Source organism: Apodemus sylvaticus, chromosome 2 (genome assembly GCF_947179515.1).
Source record: "Apodemus sylvaticus chromosome 2, mApoSyl1.1, whole genome shotgun sequence".
Taxonomy (NCBI): domain Eukaryota; kingdom Metazoa; phylum Chordata; class Mammalia; order Rodentia; family Muridae; genus Apodemus; species Apodemus sylvaticus.
The window spans coordinates 61,143,028-61,168,727 of NC_067473.1; the positions used below are offsets into that span (position 1 = coordinate 61,143,028).

General features: G+C 41.2%; 1 protein-coding gene across 3 annotated transcripts in view; it reads right to left on the reverse strand.

Moving 5' to 3' along the window:
* Dgki (diacylglycerol kinase iota) overlaps positions 1–25,700 on the reverse strand; it is a 453,557-nt gene that overhangs the window by 112,429 nt on the left and 315,428 nt on the right. For all 3 annotated transcript variants that reach the window (XM_052173449.1, XM_052173448.1, XM_052173450.1), the window contains exon 21: positions 22,531–22,631. In XM_052173449.1, coding sequence (XP_052029409.1) covers positions 22,531–22,631 — 101 coding nt within the window. The remainder of the gene's footprint in view (positions 1–22,530; positions 22,632–25,700) is intronic.

The following is a 25,700-nucleotide window of genomic DNA, read 5'->3' on the forward strand; positions in this document are numbered from 1 at the left end:
CCATTTAATAGCTATTTCACATGTCATTTTAATGCTGAAATATCACTGGCAAATAATACATTAAGAAAATGTAATAATTATAGAGCCCGTGAGCTTAGCTTTCTCTTCACTCTTCTGTGCAGCCTGACAGCTCAATATAATGGATGAGATTATGATTCCCACCTCCACATTACTGGGAAGATTAAGTATTCCCTGTGAAGCACTTATAGATAGCAAATCCATCCGACAGTCTCCTCTCAGACTTATTAGAGTCATCATGCCTTCTCGTAATTCTGTTATCAACATGTACTGGTCACTGATAAATGCTCAGCAAATCTCAGCGGACCACATATGAGACTTTGATAACAGATAAAGGGCTACACCAAAATGAACAAGAGAAATCACCAAATCTACAAAGACAGAGGGACCAGCAACTGGTAGCCCTTTGATCTAAGCAACGGCCCTAGGGAGCAAAGCCAAGAAGAGCTGTCTCTGACAGCCAGTCTACATGAAACTGAGATTGGGATTAATAAACTGGAAGAAACTCACAGCTGTTAATTCGTTCCCTGCAAGGAACTGCGTGTGATATATTCAGCAAGGTATCAGTGTGGAAATAAAGGTACTAGCATGCTTCAGAGGGGGGGAACACAGCATTTAATTATCTGACACTTCTGCTGTTATGGTATTCCACCTGTTAAGGCAAACTTGCAGCTAAATGGGACAATTTATTTATTCAAAGCACTAACAACTTTCTTCAGAGGGATCCTGGAAAGAACATGAGACTCCTTGGGGAGAAGCTTCTCAGAAACCGCGAGGGCTTCAGCTCTCTTCTAAGTACACAGATGCAGACTGCAGAGGCCTCACTAGGGCATCTTAATTGCTGTCGCTGAGACTGGTGATTTCAACTGTGAACCTTACGTGATCTAGAACTGTTTGAGAAGAGAGTGGCTACGACACACTGTCTAGATTAGGTTGGCCTGTGGGGGTGTGTATGTGGGGAACAGTCCTGAGAATGCTACTTGAGGTGAGAAGACCCAGCCTAAAGCTCATTCGCTGGGTCCTGAGCTGTGAGAGAGGAGACATACGCCAGTGAAGGCATTCACTCATTATCCCTGCCCTTGACTGGGGAGGAATGGGCCTGGCTGCCTAACGTCCCTGTTACTGCGACTTTTCCAGAGGGAGTGACTAACATGCGATTGTAAACTAAAATAAAACAATTAAAATAAAACCTTTTCTCTCCTACGTGGTTTTTGTCGGGGATTATTTTATGAAGGCAACAAGGACTAAGGTATTGGTTTCTGAAGAGATCAATGAATATAATCACAGAGATTAAAGGTTACAAACTAGGAAATGTTTGAACAACACAGTAAGCTATCAAACTACAGACATTAAACACAGAATCAAGATGCTTCCTGTGAGCACAGGTGGACATTTTGTAAAATTCGACATTTCATTAAGGATCAATTTTGGACTTCTTGCCAAGCAACAGGGCTTATGTCAAGTGTTTTCTGTCTTTTTTTTACAACTAATACATAGCAACAATGAAAAAGCTATCCCTTAGAAATTAACACAGAAGAAAAGCAAGACGAGCTTGAACTAGCAATGATACTCTAGACAGAATACCAAAATCATGGTATGTGAAAGGAAATATGACTCCATGAATATGAAAACAACTCTGTGTAGACACTGTTAGGAGAATATGAAGACCAGGCACAGACTGGGAAAGAGTCTTTGCAAAGCACTTATCTGAAAAGCAATAGCACCCTCAATGCATAGATCGTTAAAATTCAACAATAAGGACAATGTTTAAAATGGTTCTTTTATTGCGTTCATCTGTCTACAGACATATACTCCAACTTAGACATGGTAAACCTATAAATTTGAAGCTAGGATCTGCAAAGGAAAGAGAATATACAGTGTTTGTATTTCTTATCCTGGGTTAGCTTATCTGTAGGGTATTTTCCAGTTCTATCCAGTTTTTTTGAAGATTTCATAATTTTTTTTTCTCTAGTGCTGAAATAGAATGTCACAGCATATATGAACATGGTGTCATTATCCATTCACCCTCCACCTGATGGGCTGGACAACGGCTGAGGCAGGAGCTCATAACTGCTCCAAGTGCTGAGACTAAGTGGCCACCGAGTGCTCAGCACTGAGTGCAGCATCTAAATCATTCCTCCAAAGGACCATGGCAACATCAAGAAAGAGGAAATGGAAAGATGGCGAGAGCCTGAGGATGCAGGGAGTGCTGCGAAAATGCCGCCTGTTAGACACTGCCTGCCCTTGCAATCCTGAGCACACAGCAGCAGTGAAGGCCTACACAAGCCTGCTCTCTCCAACACTCCATGAGTGGGGGGTGAGGATCATGAGAACCCTCCCCTCCCTGAGGAGTTTTACCACATTTATCATATGGTATTAAAACTGTCTCAACATGCAATCAAACATTGGTCCTTTGTAATGAACAGAGCTGAAAATCCTGTACACACGAAAATCTACATATGAATGTTTATAGCATTCTTTACAAAATATTTTCCAAACTGTGGATGAGACCATGGTATCCTTCAGTAGGCGAATAGTTAAACCAATAGTGATATGTCTATTCAATAGAATACCAGGCCATAAAAAGAAATGAGCTATCAAGACATGAAAGTCCTATTAGAATTTTAAGTACATGCCACTAAGTGACAGACATGAAATTTGAAAGACTGTCTACTATCTGGTTCCAACTATATAATGTTTTATAACCAGTAAGATTATGGAGACAAAGAGATAGATGATAATGAGGATGAGAGCTGTGAAAAATAGTATTGTAGGCACAATCTGCCAATGGCACCCATGAACTCCCAGTATTTATGATTGTTTTATAAAGTCAAAACTGGACCCCTAAATATTCTATCATAGAGGTGGAAAGGGCTGATGGGTCCCAGCCTAACCCTGCCCAGAAGAGCTAGTGGTGTCAGGGGATGCTGGGAAGAGAAAACGAGTGATGTAGCCACGGTTAAGTTACTGGCCCAGTTAAGTCCTTTAGGCCACAATGTAAAGATAATAGACAAAATACATGAGCATGGAGGGGGGTCTTGGATAGAGAAAGGGGACTCGATGAATGGATAGAGATTAAGGCAAGGGGGGAGATGATTGTGACCAAAATATAGGTATAAGATAATCCAAGAGTAAATTAACAAAAATTACAGCAAAGTCTACAGAAGCTTGGGGGTAGCAGTAGGCATATGTTTAGGAGAAGAAAGGTAACAAACATGGTACTTTTTATGTTGTGTTTTCCTTTTAGGGTACCAAACTCCTGTGTGTAGCAGTATGGAAGTGAACTCATACCAAGATGCATTCACAGAAACACGTGGTCCACAAGAGTGGTTCCTGGGGCACCACACAGGTCAAGGTTCATAATGAGGGTGGGGTAGAGACTTGGGGAGGAGTGGGTATAAAAAAAATCCTCTCTGCTTTCCCCTTACATTTTGTATGAACTTAAATTTGCTTTAAAAAGCATCTCCTAACTTTTCAAACATGAGTGCTCTGTGTTCGCTGTGGGCGGGTACTCCACTGATGACAGATAACTAACTGTCTGATAAATGTGCATTCCCTTCCTAGGGTTAAAGATTGTTCAAGAGGTCAAAGGGCTGATGGGAATTAGGGACTGAAAATGAAAGCTGAAAAAGAGAGACAGGGATGCAGGAAGGGTAGAAAGTTCTAAGAAAGGACACATGGGATCTCTCCACTTTATCTCGTTAGCTTGAAATGTGCCAAGGTTCCTGGGATTGAATTTTTACTTGACATCTGATAATAATGAGATGGAGTCACTTGGCAGTGTTTCAGTCTTCCCCAACCATGAGCCATGAGTACATTCTTCTACAGCCTGACATCATTAGCAGCCCATTGCTTACCTGGAACTAGCAAGGAGCACTAATAAGCAGATTAGCATACAAAAGGGAACCAGGCACCCTAAGAACACTGTGCCTTGCCTTGCCCTGTTATGTCTGCAGTCTGTGAAAGATTTCACAACCTCTGGTTCTTATGATTAAAATCTGAATTCTGTACTTTAAACTAAACCAGGTCCTGCCTATAGTTAATTTAAAATGTCAGTCATAAGATAAAAGCAAGCTATGTAGTTTTTATTGGGCTTTGTTAGAAGGTGAGATTTCTAAAGTACATTTTCTGGAAGCTAGTTGGTTCTCCACAAATCTTGGTTTCAAATTATACTGAATTCTGGCTTTTGTCACAATAGCACTCTACCTGAGAGGATATCTGTGGTGGCTTCAATAGGTTTGACCCCCATAGATTCATGTGTTTGAATGCTTTCCACACAGGGAGAGGAGGCACTATTAAGAAGCATGACTTTATTGGAGCAGGAGTGGCCTTACTGGAGGAAGTATTTCACTGTGGGAGTGGGCTTCGAGGTCTCCTATCCTCAAGCTCTGACAGCCCAGTATGGAATCCAGTCTCCTCCTGACTGCCTTTGAATCAAGATGTAGAATTCTTGGTTCCGCCAGCACCATGTCTGCCTGCAGGCTGCCATGATAAGGGACTGAACCTCTGAAACTGTAAGCCAGCCCCAATTAAATATTTCCCTTAAAAAGTTGCCTCAGGCTGGGTTTGTGGATAGATATTGAGTAAACTTGGTTTTGTCATGAAATATCTTAGTTTCTCCATCTATGGTGATTGAGAGTTTTGCTGGGTATAGTAGTTTTGGCTGGCATTTGTGTTCTCTTAGAGTCTGCATGAGATCTGCCCAGGATCTTCTAGCTTTCATAGTCTCAGGTGAGAAGTCTGCTGTGATTCTGATAGGTCTTCCTTTATATGTTACTTGGCCTTTTACTCTTACTGCCTTTAATATTCTTTCTTTGTTTAGTACATTTGGGGTTTTGATTATTATGTGACGGGAGGTATTTCTGTTCTAGTCCAGTCGGTTTGGAGTTCTGTAGGATTCTTAATGAATCCACACACCTATGGTCACTTGATCTTCAACAAAGGAGCCAAAAACATCCATTGGAAAAAAGATAGCCTTTTCAACAAATGGTGCTGGTTCAATTGGAGGTCAGTATGCAAAAGAATGCGAATTGATCCATTCTTATCTCTATGTACTAAACTCCACTCCAAGTGGATCAAGCACCTCCATGTAAAACCAGACACACTGAAACTAATAGAAAAGAAACTGGGGAAGACCCTTGAGGACATGTGCACAGGGGAAAGGTTCCTGAACAGATCACCAATAGCTTATTCTCTAAGATCAAGAATTGACAAATGGGACCTCATAAAATTACAAAGTTTCTGTAAGGCAAAGGACACTGTTAAAAGGACAAAACGGCAACCATCAAATTGGGAAAGGATATTCACCAACCCTACATCTGATAGAGGGCTAATATCCAACATATACAAAGAACTCAAGAAGTTAGACCCCAGGGAACCAAATAACCCTATTAAAAAATGGGGTACAGATCTAAACAAAGAATTTTCACCTGAAGAAATTCGGATGGCTGAGAGGCACCTTAAGAAGTGATCAACATCATTAGTCATTAGGGAAATGCAAATCAAAACAACCCTGAGATTTCACCTTACACCAGTCAGAATGGCTAAGGTCAAAAACTCAGGAGACAGCAGGTATTGGCTAGGATGTGGAGAAAGAGGAACATTCCTCCACTGCTGGTGGGGCTGTAAGATGGTACAACCACTTTGGAAATCAGTCTGGCGGTTCCTCAGAAAACTGGACATGACACTTCCGGAGGACCCTGCTATACCTTTCCTGGGCATATACCCAAAGGATTTCCCGGTATGCAGTAAAGACCCATGCTCCATTATGTTCATAACAGCCTTATTTATAATAGCCAGAAGCTGGAAAGAACCCAGATGTCCCTCAAAGGAGGAATGGAAACAGAAAATGTGTTATATTTACACAATGGAATATACTACTCAGCAATTAGAAACAATGAATTCACAAAATTTTTAGGCAAATGGTTTGATCTGGAAAATATCATCCTAAGTGAGGTAACCCAATCACAAAAGAATACACATGGAATGCAATCTCTGATAAATGGATATCAATTAGCCCAGAAGCCCTGAATACCCAAGGCACAAATCGTATAACAAATGACTCCCATGAAGAAGTATAAAGAGGGTCTTGATCCTGGAAAGGATTGATCTAGCATTGGAGGGGAATATAAGGACAGAGAAAAAGGAGGGAGGTGATTGGAGAAGGGATGGAGAGAAGAAGGTTTTTGGGACATATGGGGAGGGGGGATATGGGAAAGGGGAAATCATTTGGAATGTAAACAAAGAATATAGAAAATAAAAATATCAAAAAACAAACAAACAAACAAAAAAGTTGCCTCGGTAATGGTGCTCTTCATAGCAATAAAACCATAACTAAGACAGTATTTCTAACTGTCCAACATGAAACTTGCATTTTTAAATCCTTACAAATTCTCTGGTATTTTTAATTTTTAGTAGCAATGTCTAGATTTTGTTTTCTTTAATTTGGCAAGCACATTCTATACACAAGGGACTTGGCTGAAGGTCTTTAAGTCATTCAGTGAATCACTTTAGAAAACAGGCTTAAAGTACTTTCTGACACCAGAGGCAACTATAACCTATGCTAGGAGTTTGGCATTTCGTACTGAGAAAGGTATGATGCTTGCCTTCAGGGTGTTAGTGAACTTTGGGAAAGAGTTGTGTGTATAAAACATCCTACTTGTGACAGCTTTATGATGAGAACTCCTGTGGACAAATACTAAAGTTTGCTTAAGATTTTGATTAGGTATGCATTACCCAGGACCAAAGACTCTGACAATGAATGCTCCCTCTAGTGACAAGTATGAGAATTTCAATAAAGGGAAGAAGAGCCTCAGACTTGTATGTAGTCCTAGGCCTGCGGGTACTGTTAGACAGCAAGGTCTGGGAAGGAGCTTGGGGTCAGGAATTAGAAAGGTCTGCCTGCATGGAAAACTGGAGTGACAGCTAGTTTATGCTTCACTATTGATCTAAGTCAGAGTTACTATTGCTGTGATAAAACACAGTAATCAAAAGCAAGTTGGGGAGGAAAGGGTTTATTTGTCTCACATTTCCACAATGGTAGTCTACCATTGGAGGAAGACAGAGCAGGAACTCAAGTAGGGCAGGAACCTGGAAGCAGGAGCTGATGCAGAAGCCATGGAGGGATACTAATTACCAGCTTGCTCTCCATGGACTGCTCAGCCTGCTTTCTTATAGAACCCAGGACTTATAGAGCCAAGGGATTGACACCACCTACAATGGGCTTAGCCCTCCCTCTTCACTCACTAGTTAAGATGACCTACAGCCTGACACTGCTTGCTTATCTTAGGCAGGCATTTTCTTCTTTAAGGCTCCCTCCTCTCCAGTGACTTTAGCTTGTGACAAGCTGACATAAAACTACCCACCACACAAATTTAAACTAAGAAGCCAAGATTTTATTCTTTAAAAATGGGTAGACTGAAGTAGGAGGGCCAGCATGAGCACAAGGCCAGCATGGGCTAAATAGTATGTTTTAGGGCAAGTCTTCTCTACACAGCAACAATGCATCTCAGAAAACAAACAAGGTTGTCAAAATGTCTCAGCCAGAAAAAAATTTGATACTATAAGCCTGGTGGCCTGAGTTGGTTCCTCAGGACCAACTGGTAAAAAGGGAGAATGGACAATCAAAGTTACCCCCTAACTTCCATATACATACTGTGGCACATTCACAGACACAAAACACATATACACATATATTCATGAGCATGTATACACACACACACACACACACACACACACACACACAAACACGGATGAGTGGATGTCTACAGGTTTCTAACAATTTAGGTTTCAGATCTACACTGATGATAATAACTTCAGTGTTCCCAGTCTGACTTAACCTTTAGACAAGTGTCCTTACTAGAACCTTCTGAACTTTTATTCCGTAGACCATTTATGTAAGCAAACTTACAATGATCATTTCTTTCTCTGACCTATTAAGATGTAAACCTTTCTTACCAGTTTTATGGCCTAGCAATTTAAAAAGGGAGATCCAAACCACTCATGAACACTGCTGAGATGTGAACACCATTAAAGAGAGAGCCCTTGCCTCACCTTGTATTGGTAGTACAGAACTTACATTACTGGTAATAATGCACAACCAATAAATATAGATGGGCTATCACACTGTCCACCAAAATCCTGAGTCCTTTTCTACAAACTTAATCCAAGGCTCCAAAGAGGTCCTCACCTTTGTCTTCGACAAAATTTTACAAAGATCATTGCCAGTTAATGCAAGCGACACTTTTATTGAAAACAAGAGCAAGGACAAGTTAACAAATGACTAAAGGACTGAGATGAGCAAGGGGCTCTCTGCAATGAGGGAGCAGGGAAACACACAAAGGGGAGACAAATAGGAGACTTCTCCACAGCCAGTTAATTCGGTAATGAGATATTGGGGAGCAAAGGTCACTCAGGGATGGCACGGTTGTGGAAGCACATCCAAGTGACACACTTGCTTAACAGCACAGTGGACTTGCAGCTGCAAGTTTCAGCTGTGCTGAAGAAGGTTCAGGAGGGCAACAGAGGCATCTGAGGAAAAATGGTGAGAGAGAATTATATAAAATCAAGTAGCTATGAATGATGGCAGATTATAAGTCCACTGAAAAGGTGATTTGATAATGCCCAAAATATCAGCATAGGGCTCTTGAGTAACAGACAGAAAAAGGAAAAATATTATAGTGGCTACAGAGCAAAGATAAAAGAGGGAGAAGGAGGAAGAGAATTCTAGATCTCCCAGGACACCCACCTGGCTATAGCCCACACTGCAAGATCTCTGGAGTTAGTCACCAATAGACACTTTGATTTTCCTCATTCCAAATCATCAGCAAAACGCCCAAGTCTCATGGGAAGGTGTGTGAGGAAGTAAAAGTTCAGAATCAAAGGAGACATCTCAGCCTCAGCTGCTGGACAAAGATAAGGGATCCAAATGGAAGCCCAATGTTGGGCATTATTTACCCTGCATTTGTTCTAGATTTTTTCCCTGATTCTGATGAATGTGTTTTCTATATTATCACTGGTAGCCCAGCAGATACAACAAGAAAAAACCTCAAATGCCCTTTCCTTCTCTTACACAGCAGAGACCAAAAGTGTATGCTGTATAATGTTATGAAGTAGCATCATCTTCAAACTTAATATGAAAGTGTGCCCTCAAAATGCAATGGTTTACTGACTCCTATTTTAACGAAGATTCCTTCGATAATCATGGAAATATAGCTCAACAAAATGATCAGTAATCTCTTGGAGTTCACATCCAGTATAAAGGTGATATCAGAATCTAAAATCTCCTGGAAGAAGGATCTATGGCCATGTTAGTGGGGATATTATCTCAATTAATCTAACTGAAGTAGGAAGGCCTGCTCACTGTGGGGGGCACCATCCCTTAGGCATGAGTTCACAAGGATATAAAGTAGGTGAAGCAAGCTGAACACAAGCATACATGTGTTTATTCTCTCTGCTCTTGACTTGATGTGACTTCAAGTTCCTGTTGTGGGAATCCCAACATTGATGGGTTGTAACTAGGAACTGTGAACTAAGATAAACCCTTTCTCCCTGAGTTGTTACTGTTAGACTATTTTATTATAGCCACAGAAAAATTTCACATCTAACGTTAAATCTGATTTTTTTTAAAGGCCTTCGCCGTGATGTCTTATAATAGCCTAGGCAATGGACAATGTAAGTTGGTTTTTTCATAAGTATTCCATCAAAAATATTAGTATAATGTTTAAATATATGGGATAACCATTATGGACACTATATTTGGAAGGGAGACAACAAATAGTTAACTGTGACATGGAAATAATTAGCCCCAAAGCCAAAGTCAGGCATACAAATAAGAAACTCTAGATGAAGTGCTCAAAGCACCAAATCAATGATTCATAACTGTATCCAAAACCTAAATGTATAAAATGATCATCACAGCCACACTGGTCTGATTTCAGCATCATCTCATCAATTATCCTGTGTGGGGATAGCTAAGGTTAACCCTAAATAGAGTCACTGGAAACTTAGTCATGTAGTTCTCAATTTCTGAGCTGATAGGACCCATATGGAAAATTAATAACAAGGCTTCATGTCTCTTTCTGGAAGCAAACATTTGTTAATTTGTGGGACAGGGCAGCTGACATCCTACAAAGGCCTCTCATTCTACTCCTAGGGAACTTCAGGAGGATGGCTGTAACCATCAGATGCTTCTCTCCACTGGATACTGTGGCCCTGGGTGGGGCTTGAGACATGTAATGGGCACACCAATTTGTGGGTCTGAGTCAATCTGCAAAAAGCTTATTTTCAGATGATCTCACACATTTCTATCCCTGGCTCTGTTCAGTTCAATGTCATTACCAATTACCTTGATGCATGAAGAAGAAATACCCATCTTGCTGAGAAGTAAACTCTGACTGAAGTTCTATTTACTGCCTGTAGTGTGAGAGTAGAAATTATGACTGGAAATTTAGGCAATAGTTTATGCCAAAGGAAAATCCAGGGTCAGCATTCACTTATATCCTACCAAATTGCATTCTTAAGAAAGTAACATCTAGTCTTATCTTCCTAGGTGGTAAGGAAGTCAGATCAAAACACTCACAGCGTGGGTCAAGGGGATAGGTGAGTGGCTAAAAATGCCTGTCTTCAGTCATGACTTCTATCCCTTGAGTCTCCATGAGGAGAGGAGAGAACTGATTCCTACAAGTTGTTCTCTTACCTTCATATGCTCACAACACTTTTTTCAATTTTACCCTCCCACGAACAAACAAATAGATCTATTGTGAAAATCTAAAATCACAGAGAAAATCTTCGGGACTACTTCTGAAGTTGAACCCTAGAATACAAAACAATTCTATATATATCTACTTTATCCAGTTAATAAAAGGAGATGAAAAGACTCAAGGATTCTGTTATGTGTTATATACATTATTTCAAGCATACTCTGACAGCCAGCGTGTTGTTTCCAGACATTAAGTGTCCCACTCAAATCTGTTCCATGGCCTCTGAAATTCCAGGGAAAACTCATGGCTGAGTCTCCCTCCAGGAAGGAATGCTTTATTCAAAGTTTGCTGTCTCCTCAATTCTAGGAGCACATTCAGTATGTAGTGACCTTGACCTCCTAAGAGGTAAGTCTATACACTGCCCCATATCCAAAGGTCACTGTAGTAGTTCTTTGTCACCACTTCATTATATATCAGCTTTTTAATTTGCTCAATATGTGGCCCTTGCCCCTACATATGTGTGGTTTCCTCTTGGAAATATGCCATTATCCCAGTTAACTTCCAGTATGTAAACTCAGTCTCAGGCTATGAATCTCAGGGAGCCCCAACCTACAAACAAGAATGGTGACCCCCAACTCTCTTAAATAGTGCATTTCTACATGTGCACAGATGTGTTCAGAAAGAAGCAGAGCATGTGCCACAAACTGCACTGCACTGCAAAGGGGCAAGAAAGAGAAATATTTTGTTAGAATCCTTTCTCTGCAGGTGACTCTATATGAGACAATGCTTCATTGTTCCCATAGTCATGTATTGGGCCAATATAAGCAGCAGCCCCATTAAAGTAGGAAGAACAAAACAAATAAATATTGGGCGCACTATTATTTATTATTCAGTATGTTGGCAACAAAGTTCTAGTGGCTATTGTACAACTTGCATGGTGGCATGACAAATGAAAGAGTAATAATTTCACACCAGGGTCTTGGAAGAAAGCTTTCAGAGAGAAACCAACTACCACTTAAGTTTACATTCAATAGCTGTCAATCTGGTGTGGTTGTCTGAGTGAGAATGGCTCCCATAGAAACATGTATTTGAATGTTTCCCCATTTGGTGGAATTGTTTAGGAAGGATTAGGAGGTGTGACCCTGTTGAAGCAGGTGTGTCACTGAAGGTGGGCTTTCAGGTTTCAAGGGCTCATATCACACCCAGTTAGCTCTCTCTCTCTCTCTCTCTCTCTCTCTCTCTCTCTCTCTCCCTTCCTCTCTCCCTCCCCTCCTCCCCCCTCCCTCCCTCCCTCCCTCATGGTTGAAGCCTTAGTATGTGAGTTCTCACCTACTGCTCCAATGTTTCCCTTCAACTTTGTTAATGGAATTCCCTACTTCTCACACATGTGCCCTCCATTGTCTCTTTGTGTGTTTCCCTATGTCCAGTCTTGAAACCTGATGGTCAGCCATGTTCCAAACAATACTAACAGCTTCTCCTCCCATTCTGTTACAGGCCCTTTCTTACAAATCCACAATCACATTCTACCCCTCTCTAACCTAACTGGGTTACAGCCACATGGATTTCACTGTTCATTACATACCAAGAACACTTAAACCACTGGGCCTTTTTGCTTCTCTTTTCTTCTGCCTGGGGATACTCTTCCCTTAGCATCTGTATTCCCTCCTTGCCTTTCGGGGCTCTGCTGAAATGCCAGCTCCTCAGGAAATCTCCCTGTGGTTGATTACCTTGAGGAAAGCACCTCCCAGTCACTGCCCTCCTTTCCTCTCCTTCCTAGGACATCCTGCTGAGCTGTGTTATTTATTTCCCCTGTATAATGGTGAGCACTTTTAGTAACTCCGCCATTGCCTGGCACAGTGCTGAAGGGATGAAAAACAGTCAATAAATGTAAGTTGAATGCATGAACCGGGGATTTATTTGGAGCTGAAGATATAAAACTTGCTTGGGTTGTTTTCGACAAACCAGAGGACAGTAAATTAAGATAACATGAGTTGAATGTGAAAAGGACGTTTGAATGCTTCTGGAACACTTAACATGGAAATCTTATTCTATAAAATACATTTTATATGACAAAATCAAAACCACTGTATGGAAGACACAGAAAGCACAGGAATTAGATGAATCTGCAGAATGCTGGCCTCCTTCACAATTCCCTTATGGTTTCTACTCTTTGGTTGCTTTCTATGTGAGATGAGGCTAAGGATCCCACCTGGCATACAGTGAAGATGGGACAGTTAAAGTCCATGATATGTGTGGAAAAGTACAGATATCTCCTATCCCAATGTAATAGTACAATAGACCTTAAACTACTAGCATGCCGCATACTGGGATTTCATTTTAAACTTGAATGATTAATAATATAATGCACAGTCAAAGATAAAGAAAACTGAGCAGAGAATTCTGGGAAAATGTCAATGTGTGGCCAGGAAATAAACAGGAGAGGATGGATCACGGCTCACAGCAGAGAAGTTGGGGTCATTTAACTCCCTGACAGGTTTCAAACGGAAATGCCTTCCTCCATCAAATGAGTGCTAATCTCTACTGAGCAGCCCTACTGTCAACTTGGTAAGTGAGGGGGAAATGAAATTCTAGATAAAGCAGTTAATAGAAAGAATCATATCTTTTAGAAAAAGACCATTACTTATGTGGTGCTTGATAGATAAACTTAGTGTTTCCATAGCTTACCCAGTCCTTACAACAGACAGAATAAAAATGCAATGCCCAGAATATTTCTATTATTTGTTTCATTTTTCAAACAACATTTGCTTACAGTAGGAACGCATTTTTTTTTTTTTTGAGATAGGAGGGTAGGGCAGAGAGCACAGTCTTAAAAGCCCTGAAAGAGACCTTATAAAATTAACATGGGGAGAAAAGTTGGGAATGAGGAAAATCAGAAATGCCTCAGCTGAGGGGCTTGGCTAGCTGGTGCCCAGTGGTGCCCCAAAGAGTAACTTATGTTCATGAGAATGTTAAAATGTATGCCCTCGGTGGGAACTTAAAATGCTATTGAGACATGGAATACATGAAGCTGTGTGTATACTTGTATACATGAAATACATGAAGCTGTGTGTATACTTGTATACATGAAATACATGAAGCTGTGTGTATACTTGGAGTGGGGAGACAGTGAAAAGCCAGTGCTACACAACTAAACCAGAAAGACTGTTCTGTTAGCTTAGTGAGGCTAGTAAGGGGTTAAACTCTTCTCACTCTAACCTGCTTCCCTCCTCCCAACACTGCTGACAGACTGACTCTGCTTTGACCACAATGATGTGTTTCTTCTGCTCAATCGCTTGCTCCGAGACACAAGAACACAGAACCTCCAGATGTGCTTTCTGACCTCAAAGAGCTGTTATCAAATTGAGTGGTTCATGCTGTACTGTGAGATGCCCTGGTCTTGTATATCAATGCCCACCCTCTGTCAATGCCCAGCAACAGTATGGAGGTGTTGAAAGCATAAATATACGATGATTGACTTGCTCTGCCAGTTGTGCATACTGATTTCAATCAAGACAAACATGGCAAGTTAGAACAGTGAATACTCCAGAGATATATCTTCTCCCCTTTAAAATGTGCCTTAGACTTAGTGACTTTCATATCTGACTTGATGTCATGAAATGCTTTACTTACTCCATGAGATGCTTCGTTACGCCATGAGAGGGGTAACCAAGAACTCGAGACTACACAGCCCAAAGACCTAGAGTGAAAGCAAATACTACTATTCTAAAATAAATAAATAAATAAATAATAGGAATAAATTAAAATGTGGCAAGAAAACGACTAATGACACCCTGCTGTACTCATAATCAGTGTCTTATTCTGCCCACATCAGAGAAGATTCCTCCTGCAGCAGATGGGAAGAACCACACACACTCACAACCGAACACTACTCAGAATTTGAGAAACCTTGGAAAGTTCAGCTCTAAATGCGATATCCTCAGCAACACTCAGGGCTCAGGAACCTATGACAGAGGAGGCAGAGAATGTCAGAGCCAGAGTGGATGGAGGACAACATGAAAACAAAGCCCGTTGTATCAACACAAAGCTCATATGAGTACATGGGGACTAGAGACTGGGGCAGCATGCACAGGGCTGCCCAGGGCTGCACCACGTTCTGGGGCAGCATGCAACAGGGCTGCCCAGCGCTGCACCATGTTCTGGGGAAGCATTCAACAGGGCTGCACCACGTTCTGGGGCAGCATGCAACAGGGCTGCCCAGGGCTGCACCATGTTCTTTACACACACAGTATGGCATCTGGTTTGATGGTTTTTATGGGATACAAAATGAAGTCTAAGTTGACTACCACACAGACACACAGGCACACACACAGACACACATACACACAGACACACACACACACACACACACACACACACCATGAAAAAATAAAAGATAATTGGAAAGCTACTTCCTGTCTTTCCATCACACATAGTTCTGATCAAACTGAGTAAAACAAGACAGAAAGCCAGATTAGAGGATATTCTACTGAACCTCAGACAAGTCTCATTAAGGTCATTGGAGGCAGGTCTTTGGAACTGTAACAGTCCGAAGGACACTGGGTAGTGGCCAGATTCAGGAAGGTGGTGCCCTAGACTGGACCTCAGAACAGAAAGTCTAAGGGTTTAGTTAATAACAATGAAGTACTGGCCTTTGAGAAATACACCATGGCAATTGGTATAAAGTTGGGACTGCCTGTCTTGTTGTTGAAACTTTATGAATCTCAAACCATTCTGGGATAAATAGTTCATAAAGTTTGCAAGATAGAATCGAAATGGACTAAATTAATAAAGTAACCTGGGCCCAAGAAAACAAACACCGCCTTTCCCTTCTCATAGAAGATGCTAACGTCTCTTTTATATGTGTGTGCATTTATGAGGAAATGAGAATAAAGGTATGTGAGGGGTAAGAGGTTTAGAGGAATAGGATATGGGAAGAGCAACAGAACACATGCCCTGTGGACTTGGGATGCTGGGTGCTGGGATGGAAGGGAACAGGCAGAGCGGGAGAAGGGGAACAAAGGGCAGAGGTGGGGGTAGAGAGAGTCAATCAAACAGAAGCTGGATGGAAGTCCCACAAGGAAGCCTACTAATTCCATTAGTAATTTAAAAGAAAAAACTAAGATGTTAAATTTCAGAGGCTATGCCAGAGGATGGATTTAGGAGACTTAACTCAGAGCAGTGGAAGAGAAATTGTAATTACCTGCTCAGTTAGTCACATGTGAGCGTGGGGCTAACATACTTCCTGGACATAGGCGTCTTACCATCGCAGCACACCATTGTGCAGGAAGTATATCAAAAGCCACTTGAGTGAGTACAGTTTTGTTCTCGTCCCACCATCCTGTCAAGATACAGCTGCCCCTATGTCTGAGGGGTCCTGTTCTGAGAATTCAAATATCAAAATCTTTCTAAGCCACAGTAGTTAAATGACTCCCCAGAATGATCTTCTGAAACATGAACATGTACAGATGTTTTCCTTAGCATCATTCTATTTAAAATCCATTATTCCAATTAGCTATATAGTGTTTTTGCACTGGATACAGGAAAGAGATGTCCAGGCCTTATGAAAATATAAGTGAAAGTATCCCTCTATGGATTTTAGTGAGGAATGCAAGAGGTTCTGAGAAGAAATACATCAGTGTCCTCCAGTCTGTTCTTGGTGGGCGGGGGGAAGTGAATTGGAGGGTGGTGGGCTGTATAGTTTGCCTGAGGCCAGACTATCCCCTGAACCTGCTTTACAGACCTGCAGATAGGGTATGATGGCAGAGAAGCTTTCTAACAATAGCAGCCTCACCTCATGGTGTCAGGTTCAGCATCAGGGGCTTTATATACAAGATTACATTTAACCCCCTGCACTCTACGAGGCTTCAATTATATTCTCATTTTAGTGATGAGAGATCTGATCATGAGAAAAATTAAATTACTTTGCCAAGGCTACAACTGAGATTCAAACACTAACATTCCCGGCAGTCTCCCTTAACTTGCTTACCAAGAAAATTCCATTAGTGCAGACGCCTAAATGCTCTAATTAGACTGTGGGCCTGATATCATTAGCCTGAACGAACATACTGAGGAAGCATGCATGATGCATTATAGCCATCCGCACAGCATCCATTATCCTGAAATGATGCATATACAAGCTTCTTTTTTTTATTTGATATAATTTATTTACATTTCAAATGATTTCCCCTTTTCTAGCCCCCAACTCCCCGAAAGTCCCGTAAGCCCCCTTCTCTTCCCCTGTCCTCCCACCCACCCCTTCCCACTTCCCCGTTCTGGTTTTGCCGAATACTGCTTCACTGAGTCTTTCCAGAACCAGGGGCTACTCCTCCTTTCTTCTTGTACCTCATTTGATGTGTGGATTATGTTTTGGGTATTCCAGTTTTCTAGGTTAATATCCACTTATTAGTGAGTGCATACCATGATTCACCTTTTGAGTCTGGGTTACCTCACTTAGTATGATGTTCTCTAACTCCATCCATTTGCCTAAGAATTTCATGAATTCATTGTTTCTAATGGCTGAATAGTACTCCATTGTGTAGATATACCACATTTTTTGCATCCACTCTTCTGTTGAGGGATACCTGGGTTCTTTCCAGCATCTGGCAATTATAAATATGGCTGCTATGAACATAGTAGAGTATGTATCCTTATTACATGGTGGGGAATCCTCTGGGTATATGCCCAGGAGTGGTATAGCAGGATCTTCTGGAAGTGAGGTGCCCAGTTTTCGGAGGAACCGCCAGACTGATTTCCAGAGTGGTTGTACCAACTTGCAACCCCACCAGCAGTGGAGGAATGTTCCTCTTTCTCCACACCCTCTCCAACACCTGCTGTCTCCTGAATTTTTAATCTTAGCCATTCTGACTGGTGTAAGGTGAAATCTCAGGGTTGTTTTGATTTGCATTTCCCTAATGACTAATGAAGTTGAGCATTTTTTAAGATGCTTCTCCGCCATCCGAAGTTCTTCAGGTGAGAATTCTTTGTTTAACTCTGTACCCCATTTTTAAATAGGGTATATACAAGCTTCTTAAGAGTGCATTTGATGTGCAACAAATACTACCCTTCTCTGTCTCTGTTTTTGTGGGGTCCATACCAACTTCACTTGTTTGTATTTTAGACTCTTGAATTATCACAGCAATTCAAGTTCCCTGAGTTTCTTCTTCCAGGGCTATGGTAACCATTTCGGCCTCTCCTGAAGATCTGGTTATCTGATATCTCACTCATTCTTATATGATTCTAGGATAAGCTATCAGCCATGCTTGACCATGAGATGATACTTAACACATGGCCAAAATGTAATGCTTGGCCAGTGGGAAAACGGTATCTATATATAAGCCAAGTTATAAAATGAAGCTGTCCACGTGTTTCTGGAACTGACATTGATGAATGTGGAGAATTAGAATGTTACAGGTTCAAAGCCAAACTTACTTGGTTATCTTGGTCTTTCTAATGGACAATCTTCTACTATCCCCTTGCATGTGACTTAAGATCCTGGCGAGGGGGACTCTCAACTGCTCTATGGGACATCTATAGCAACTCCACTAAAACCCATCTTTACTCTTCAATGTCTTTCCCACTGCCTCTCCTCACTTACCTTAAATATCAAAACTATACCCTTCCATGTCCCTGTTCTGTTATTAACTCTTCTATTTACTTCATCCCTTCTTCTTAATAAATTCAGTTTGAAATTAATTCTAAAACTCTTCCTGGGCCTCCTGATTCACACCTGTGAATATTCCTTAAATAACAATTCTGATTCTAATATCTGCAGTCCCTCTGCAGTCTTATAATTCAGATCGACTCAGACTATTATTTAACACACTACAGGGCCTTACGTGGACAATGTCTTCCTGATACAGAATCTGAATACCAGCCTCTGCTGCAGAGACCTATAGCTGACAGCACCCCACACCCCATCAGACAAGCAGCCCCTGCCTTCTGTATTCAAGCTCATCTCAAAAGTCAGGGACTCAGATTTGACATCCATCATCTCCCCGCTCCCCATATCTCTTCCTTCCCTATAAAACCATGCCTGTATCCCATTCCTCTGTAGCCCTCCTCTCTCTCTCTCTCTCTCTCTCTCTCTCTCTCTCTCTCTCTCTCTCTTTCTCTCTCTCTCTCTCTCTCTATCAAGTCCAACCATGCTGTCTTAAACGTGGTGGTCTCTACAGGATTAGGCATATCCTCTCCCACTGAGGTCAGACAAGGCAGCTCTCTGCTACATGTAAGGCTCCTTTAAGCTAATCTTCAGTCAGCACTTTCCCCAAACCTGCCCCTTTCGCTTGCAGTTTCTTGAAAACACAGACTCCCTAGACCTTTGTCCCCTCCCTGGGCATGCTCGTGGTTCTCCATTTCTCACGGAAACTCCATGATGTGAAAATGAGAGCCTTTCACACAGTGCCCTCCCTTGCTTCACATTGTTTTAATACAAAATTCTTCCAATCATCTTACCAATCCAAACTGCCTCCAGTCTTCTGGTCGACCTTTGAGTCCAAAGCTTCCCTGCCACCGTTGGTCTTCTGCTCCCTTTTCTCATCAGTTTCTTTAAAATGCTTATCACCACGCAGATGTAACAACTCCCCCCCCACACACACATACACACAAACCACAAAGGGCCCTGAGTCAGGGGTCTGTACCTCCAGAAAGCTTGTCTCCTTTTCCCCAATGGATTTTTGGAGGATAATTAAAAGTTGTAGTTGTTTACTGAATAAAACCGTGTAGAGTTAGCTGGCCTCAAAAGTGAAATGTGATGAGCCTGGGTGGGATTCAGGTAAATTTTGACCTCACTCAAATTATTATGCACATGGAACTGTAAGTCCAGTTAAGTCTCCTTTGTAGCTAGAACTACAACCCTGGTGAAAGCCGATTCTCCTTTCACAGACCGTGTGATTGCATTTGTGCTTTACCGCTCAGTCATCGAATATCTCATTTACTTGGTGGTAATGATTTTCTGTTGTCACTATAAAAGATTTGGTTTAACTTTTTCCTTATACTCTCCTTTCCTATCTTGAAAATCATCACTTCTTCCCTGGGAACTAATAAAGCATAAGCAGCGAAGAGACAGAGTTTTAAGTAATAATTAAGTTCATCAACAAGTGCTGAGAGAGGGCCTGTGGGGGTATTTTAATACCCTATGCTTGTATATTAGGGATAGGTCCACAGGAGAGATGGAGCTTAATGGAAGAGAGACAGAAAGGGTCTGAACTAGTAAAGTTGTGTTTCTGTGTTTCTGTCTGTTGAAATAAGCAGAACAACAAGGCACACTGGATTACCAAGGAGCCCCAAGTTGAAGATGGCAGCAGGACTTTGCTGGCCAGCAAGCATCCAAGGCTGTACTCTACTATGAACAACCATCCAGACACACACACACGCATAGGAAGCAACTCTACAGCAGTGGCAAACAGCCCACGGTGCCTGGAGAGATCACTCAGCTCTGCCACCAACAACTATTATTTTAAATAGTATTACCGGCTCAGCTGAAACTTTGTTACCAATAAATGAATACTTCTGGGTGGACTCAGTTTGCTCCTTTTTCTGGAATGCAGATCAGGAGGGGCCCTTTTTATCTAGATGTGCCTTTTTATCTAGACGTGTTTCGGGAAGTTCATTTAATTAACGCTTCTGAAATAGCCTGTGTTTTGGCGTACACATCACATATGAACTTGAACTGGCCTTCATTCACATACAGCTTGAGCTCTGTCAGCCATTCTGTAGTTGGTTGCATTATAGACTTTTTGCAAGGCAAAAAGAACAAGGGTCAGTAAATCCTTAGCCTCAAGAGCTAAGCTTCCCTGTGCACCCACAGTTTCCAAGTATCACCGCCATTTGTTAAAAGCCGAATGGCTGACTTAGCAGCTTTTCCTCCCAATTGATTTCCCTTTCAGACTCAGATCTTTAATATAATTCCTTTCTGTTCCCCTTTAAGAGTTCCCTCATTCTCTTGGCTTCTAGAGATACCGCTGTATTTATCTGTCTTGTGCTTATGCCAAGTCACTGTTCCCAATTTAAGAAGTTTGCTTGGATAGAAGTTTTATTACTTAAGATAGGATGAGTCAAGAAAGCCCTTGACAGGAAATGTCATCTTCCTGGAAAAACTCAAATCACAATTACCTCCAGCAACAATGGATAGATTGAGGCACAGAGGAGATAAAACAGATAATTGAACGTTACAGATAAGCCTCAAAACTCCTGTCAGCCAAAATCTTCAGATGTACCCTACTCCCAGAGAGGATGATAAGCTGTAAAACATAACTTGAGATGCATTATCTTTTATTGGCTTTTAATAATTGGAAGCAATTAGTGTTTTTAATAATCAGAAGCTATTAGTTTGGAATCATGAAAAGGGAGGCATGGAACATTCTTTGTGAGTAGTTTCAGCTAGTCAATTTAGCCCAGCTGTGGCTAGATCTCCTCATACATAGACTTATTCACTGTCAGTGGGTTCAACTGGACTTTGTACTAACCTGTCACTTCTACCCTCATTTATATTAGCAAACATAATTCATAATGGATTCTTAACAAAAGGAAGAACTGCAGAGACGCAGAGAATGGCTTCTGTCCTTCAGTTCACACTTTCCTGCCATAGAAAAGGAGAGGGAGGGACAGAGCAGGAGGCTTATGGGAAACTCAAGGTACTGATGTCTGTGGGAGAGGATGCTCACTGAAGCAGACAGCAGATGAGAGACTCAAGAAAGGAGTCTCCTCACAGAACTTTTCAGAAGCTCAGTGAACAACCTACCAGGAAAGGACCCTTGCTCACTGCCCAGAACCCAGAAACCCCCACACCCAACTGAAAGATCTTCCTTGGGTTGAGGATATCCATTTGATAAAGCTTGTGCCAGTTCAGTCTTAAGTAAGCAGACTTTGGAAGCCACTCTCCCAGGAAGCTTTGCTGCCCTCCCTCCCCAGCACCATTTTCCCTAATTTTAACTTCTGGCCTCTTCTAAAATTCAGGTCCACAGTTGGCCAATTGATTCTAGGCTTGGCGAAGCTTTGGTTTTACTAAATCCCATCTTTCTATTGACACTCAAGTCTGTTTTCTTGAGTACTGGTCTTCCCTTACTCCATTTTATTGTGCATCTAAGTACTGATTCCCACAAGTAAGAGGTCTCTTAACCCAGAACCTTAATACATGTAGCACGTAAAATAACAATGTATTATATATTCTGCCCAATAATGTCTTAACATCAATCGTGGTGTAGAAACTGATTAAGTAGTGATCAGAATATAAACAATGTCCAATAAGTACCTTTTGTTGACATAAATTATCAATTAGCTGTGTATTCGAGGATATACAAGGAAGATAAACACTGACATAATGCATTGGTTGACTCAAACGTTATAATATAATCAATCACACTAATGTCTCAACATTCCAGGATAATGGTCCTTGGTGTAACATCTACAACAGTATAGGAACTGAAGGTGGGCTTTTCCAGATAACTCTGCTAATTATCCAGAGCACACTGGAATCATTTAACAAAGCAAGCTCCACAAAGGAACTTGTGGAAGTTCCTAAGTTTCTAGATGTTTCTGTGTGAACCTTCTGCAGATCTCATTGCTGAGACTACAGAGGTATGTAACCCAAGAGCACACATGTCAGAACACTCAGCTTCGCCATTTCCCTTCACCATTCCCATTTCCTTTGGCTCATACAGATCCTCACCAGGGGCTCCCCTATCACGTGCACTTCCCTCTTCCCTTCTCCAGGTGCACTTTTGGGTAGGAGGACCAATGATTCTACCCATCAAAACACAAAGGAACCCAAGACCAAAGAGACTCACCAAGTGCCCCTCAGGCACTGGTAACTTACAAGCTTCCCGGAGTTTCTCTTTGTCATAGTGGAGTCCTTCATAGTCTTGTAAACTGATTTTGTTCACACGGATCCTCAGGCGATCTGGGACAGACTGGGGACTGCAAGACAAAAACCAAGTGGTCAGATATAGTGATGGAGATGAACTGGAAAGTGAGAAAGGGTCCTGGAGATTCTAGAGGTGTCTGTGGGTTAAAAGAAAGGGTTTGTTTACAAACCAGAAATACATAAAAATTATCTGAAGAAGAGTCTAATATAACTGCAATTTAGGTAAGAACAAAGGAATACGAAAAAAGGATCTGGGAAACACCCCTTGTAATATTTGCTATTAATTTACCAAAAATTCAAATAAGATCATGTGTTTTGTTGTGTAATAAATTATACACACAAGTAATGAAAAATAATGAGAACATGCTAGTGCTACAAAATAGTAGTAAATATGTCTATAACAGTCAAAGCCGGAAAATGTATTTAAAAGTACAAACAAGGCATCTAGAGTACACAAGACCAAGGCCGAGATTTCTCATCCTGTTGAGGAGTCTTTGAAAGCAGCACTCAGTTAAGGGAGGTATAACTGAAGCCGCCTGAGAGGCGCCTTGAAAAGAAGCACATAAGTCATGCTGAAAAACCTCATTCAGGCTGGCCTAGGATGTGTTCCAATTAGTTAATCAGGAGGCGCCAAATTTGCCGAGGCCTCTTGTTCCCCTGCCTAGATTCTGTGCATTTGTCTTACGTCACATCTTCAAGTGATTTAATCCTAGGCCTGAGTTGAATGAAAATAAACTTAATTTTTTCATCTCCTCTGTGAATCAATGTATTCCTTTTGGTCAATGACAATACTTTAGTGACTGGTACTTTTATTTAATAGTAAATGGTAAGAACATTGTCAATGAGATGAAGGGAGAGAGAAATTTAAAGTATTTCAATGTAAGTATTTAAGTATACAGATCCTAAGGAGGCTAACAGCTTGACATACATGAGGTTCACTGTGTTAAAGGGATACCGATACAAAACCCACATAGAGGCTAATCCTGAGCATGTCCTGGAGACCGATGTGATGGAATGGGTAGCTAATCTACTGGCATTGTGCTGGTTATGGTAGAAGCATGGGGGAATAAACCTGACACCATTATATTTATCATGATAGGAAGAGATCTAGTTTGATGGAATGGCTTCAGATCAATAGACCAGACCATAAGTGTCACATGCCTTCAAGCATCATTTTGCCAATAGATATAACTGTGGTTTCAAATTTCAGGTGATTTTAGGGTCACATAGCTCTGTAGGGCAGAGGTAGTTCCCCACACTCATCATTCTGACCTTACTATTATATAATATTCCTCTGAGACGCTGAGACCATTAGACCACAGATAAATAATACCAAGAGTTCTCATCTAAGATATCAAGGTCGTAACATGGCTTAACCAGGTCAGCTGATTCTTTACCTGGTGTCTAGAGAGTTTTATTTATCAGTAAACACTGTAATGAGGGTTGTTAAGTGAACTGCGACACATCCTAGCAAGAAAACATGAGGCAGGTATTGTGAATGGAGGCATAGATCTATATTGACTGAAAGGGAAATCTGACTATGACGTACTACTTTAAAGTATGACCATAAAGATCATGGAAAACTACATATGGCCTAAATTCCCGTACTTTGTAGGACTTAGAAGTTTGGGTATGTCTAAGAAACGTCTGCACATTCTGTGACAACAGGCAGGAGGTGAGGAGTTCTGTGTAAATACTCTTTAGAGAGACAGTGATCAAATGCTACTGAGCTCTAGTTATCTAGAGCTAAAGGCAACAGGACTAGACACCTCATTAGGAAAAGCAGCTGCCAACTGCAGGCAGAATGTAGAGAACTGATGGCTGGTCCTTCCTCTACTTCCATGGGTAACACCCATCCCAGCCCCATCAGAGCCTGCTCCAGGTCTGCCCACATTTACCTCCCAGCTTCATGTTTTGTCCACTGATTCGACCCTACACAATGCGACCTCTGGAAACATTAAGCTCCAAACTTCCATGAAGTCCTCCTCCATGTTATACTATAGGATCAACTTGAATAGAGTTTTGTAGATCCCCAAATGAACTGACATATTATTTCATTTCTTCTCCAGCTAAATAATAACTGTGTCACTAACCAGTATTGGATTCTCTTATCCATCCAACTTCTTATTGCTTTTAGCTTTCACCTTCTTACAACTATGTACAGCAGACACACCAGTAAGAGCTTTCCTTTTTTGTTTGTTTTTCTTTTCTTTTTTTTTTTTAGCTATTTTTATTAGATATATTCTTTATTTACATTTCAAATGTTGTCCCCTTTCCTGGTTTCCTACCAAAAATCCCCTAACCCTTCTAACTGAGCTATCATGTATATGGCTTCCTAGTAAATGATGACCTTAAATCTTTAAAAATGTTGACTTAACTGAAACATATTAATAATTTTTAAGGCATCAAACAATGGACTAAGTGATGGAAATTCCCTTCCAATCATTCTTGACCCTTGCCTAAGCACTAGATGTGGAACAGGGGGCAACAAATCCAGTTGTTGAGAGAAGCTGGACTCCAAAGTAGACTGACTGGATCTGAAGCAAAGTTCTTCCAGTTCCTAGACCATCTGTGATTTAGTCTCCTCATTGGTAAATGGTAACAATAGGATCAACCTCACAGGAACAGCATAAGAACCAATCAGTGCATGTGCTACTCCTTGAAAAAGTACCTGGGATATTCTAAGTGTCAAAGAGGCAGTAGCTAATACCACTGTGATAATTGCCCTGATCATTTCTCCCCTAAACAAGGTTCTTCCCAAGAATAGCATCTGCTACTGCCAAACACTGGAAGATTTAGAACTGATATAGGAACCTCCTTCTTCCCAACAATAGCATCTACTACTGCCAGACACTGGAAGATTTAGAACTGATACAGGAACCTCCCTAGTCATTTCTAATTAGGGTCTTGCAGGGGAGGGGGAACACTGTCTTTCTTGGATGGTATCACGATAATCCACACTCATGAATATTCTCCAACTTGGTATTTCATAAAGACAGCTAATGCCAAGGGACTGGACAGCTAAAAACATAGGGAACAAAAAAGTGCATTGAAATTAAGCAAAAGCCAAGCAATTCAATTTTATCCTTGTGTCACATTATATTAGTGTCCCATTACTGGCT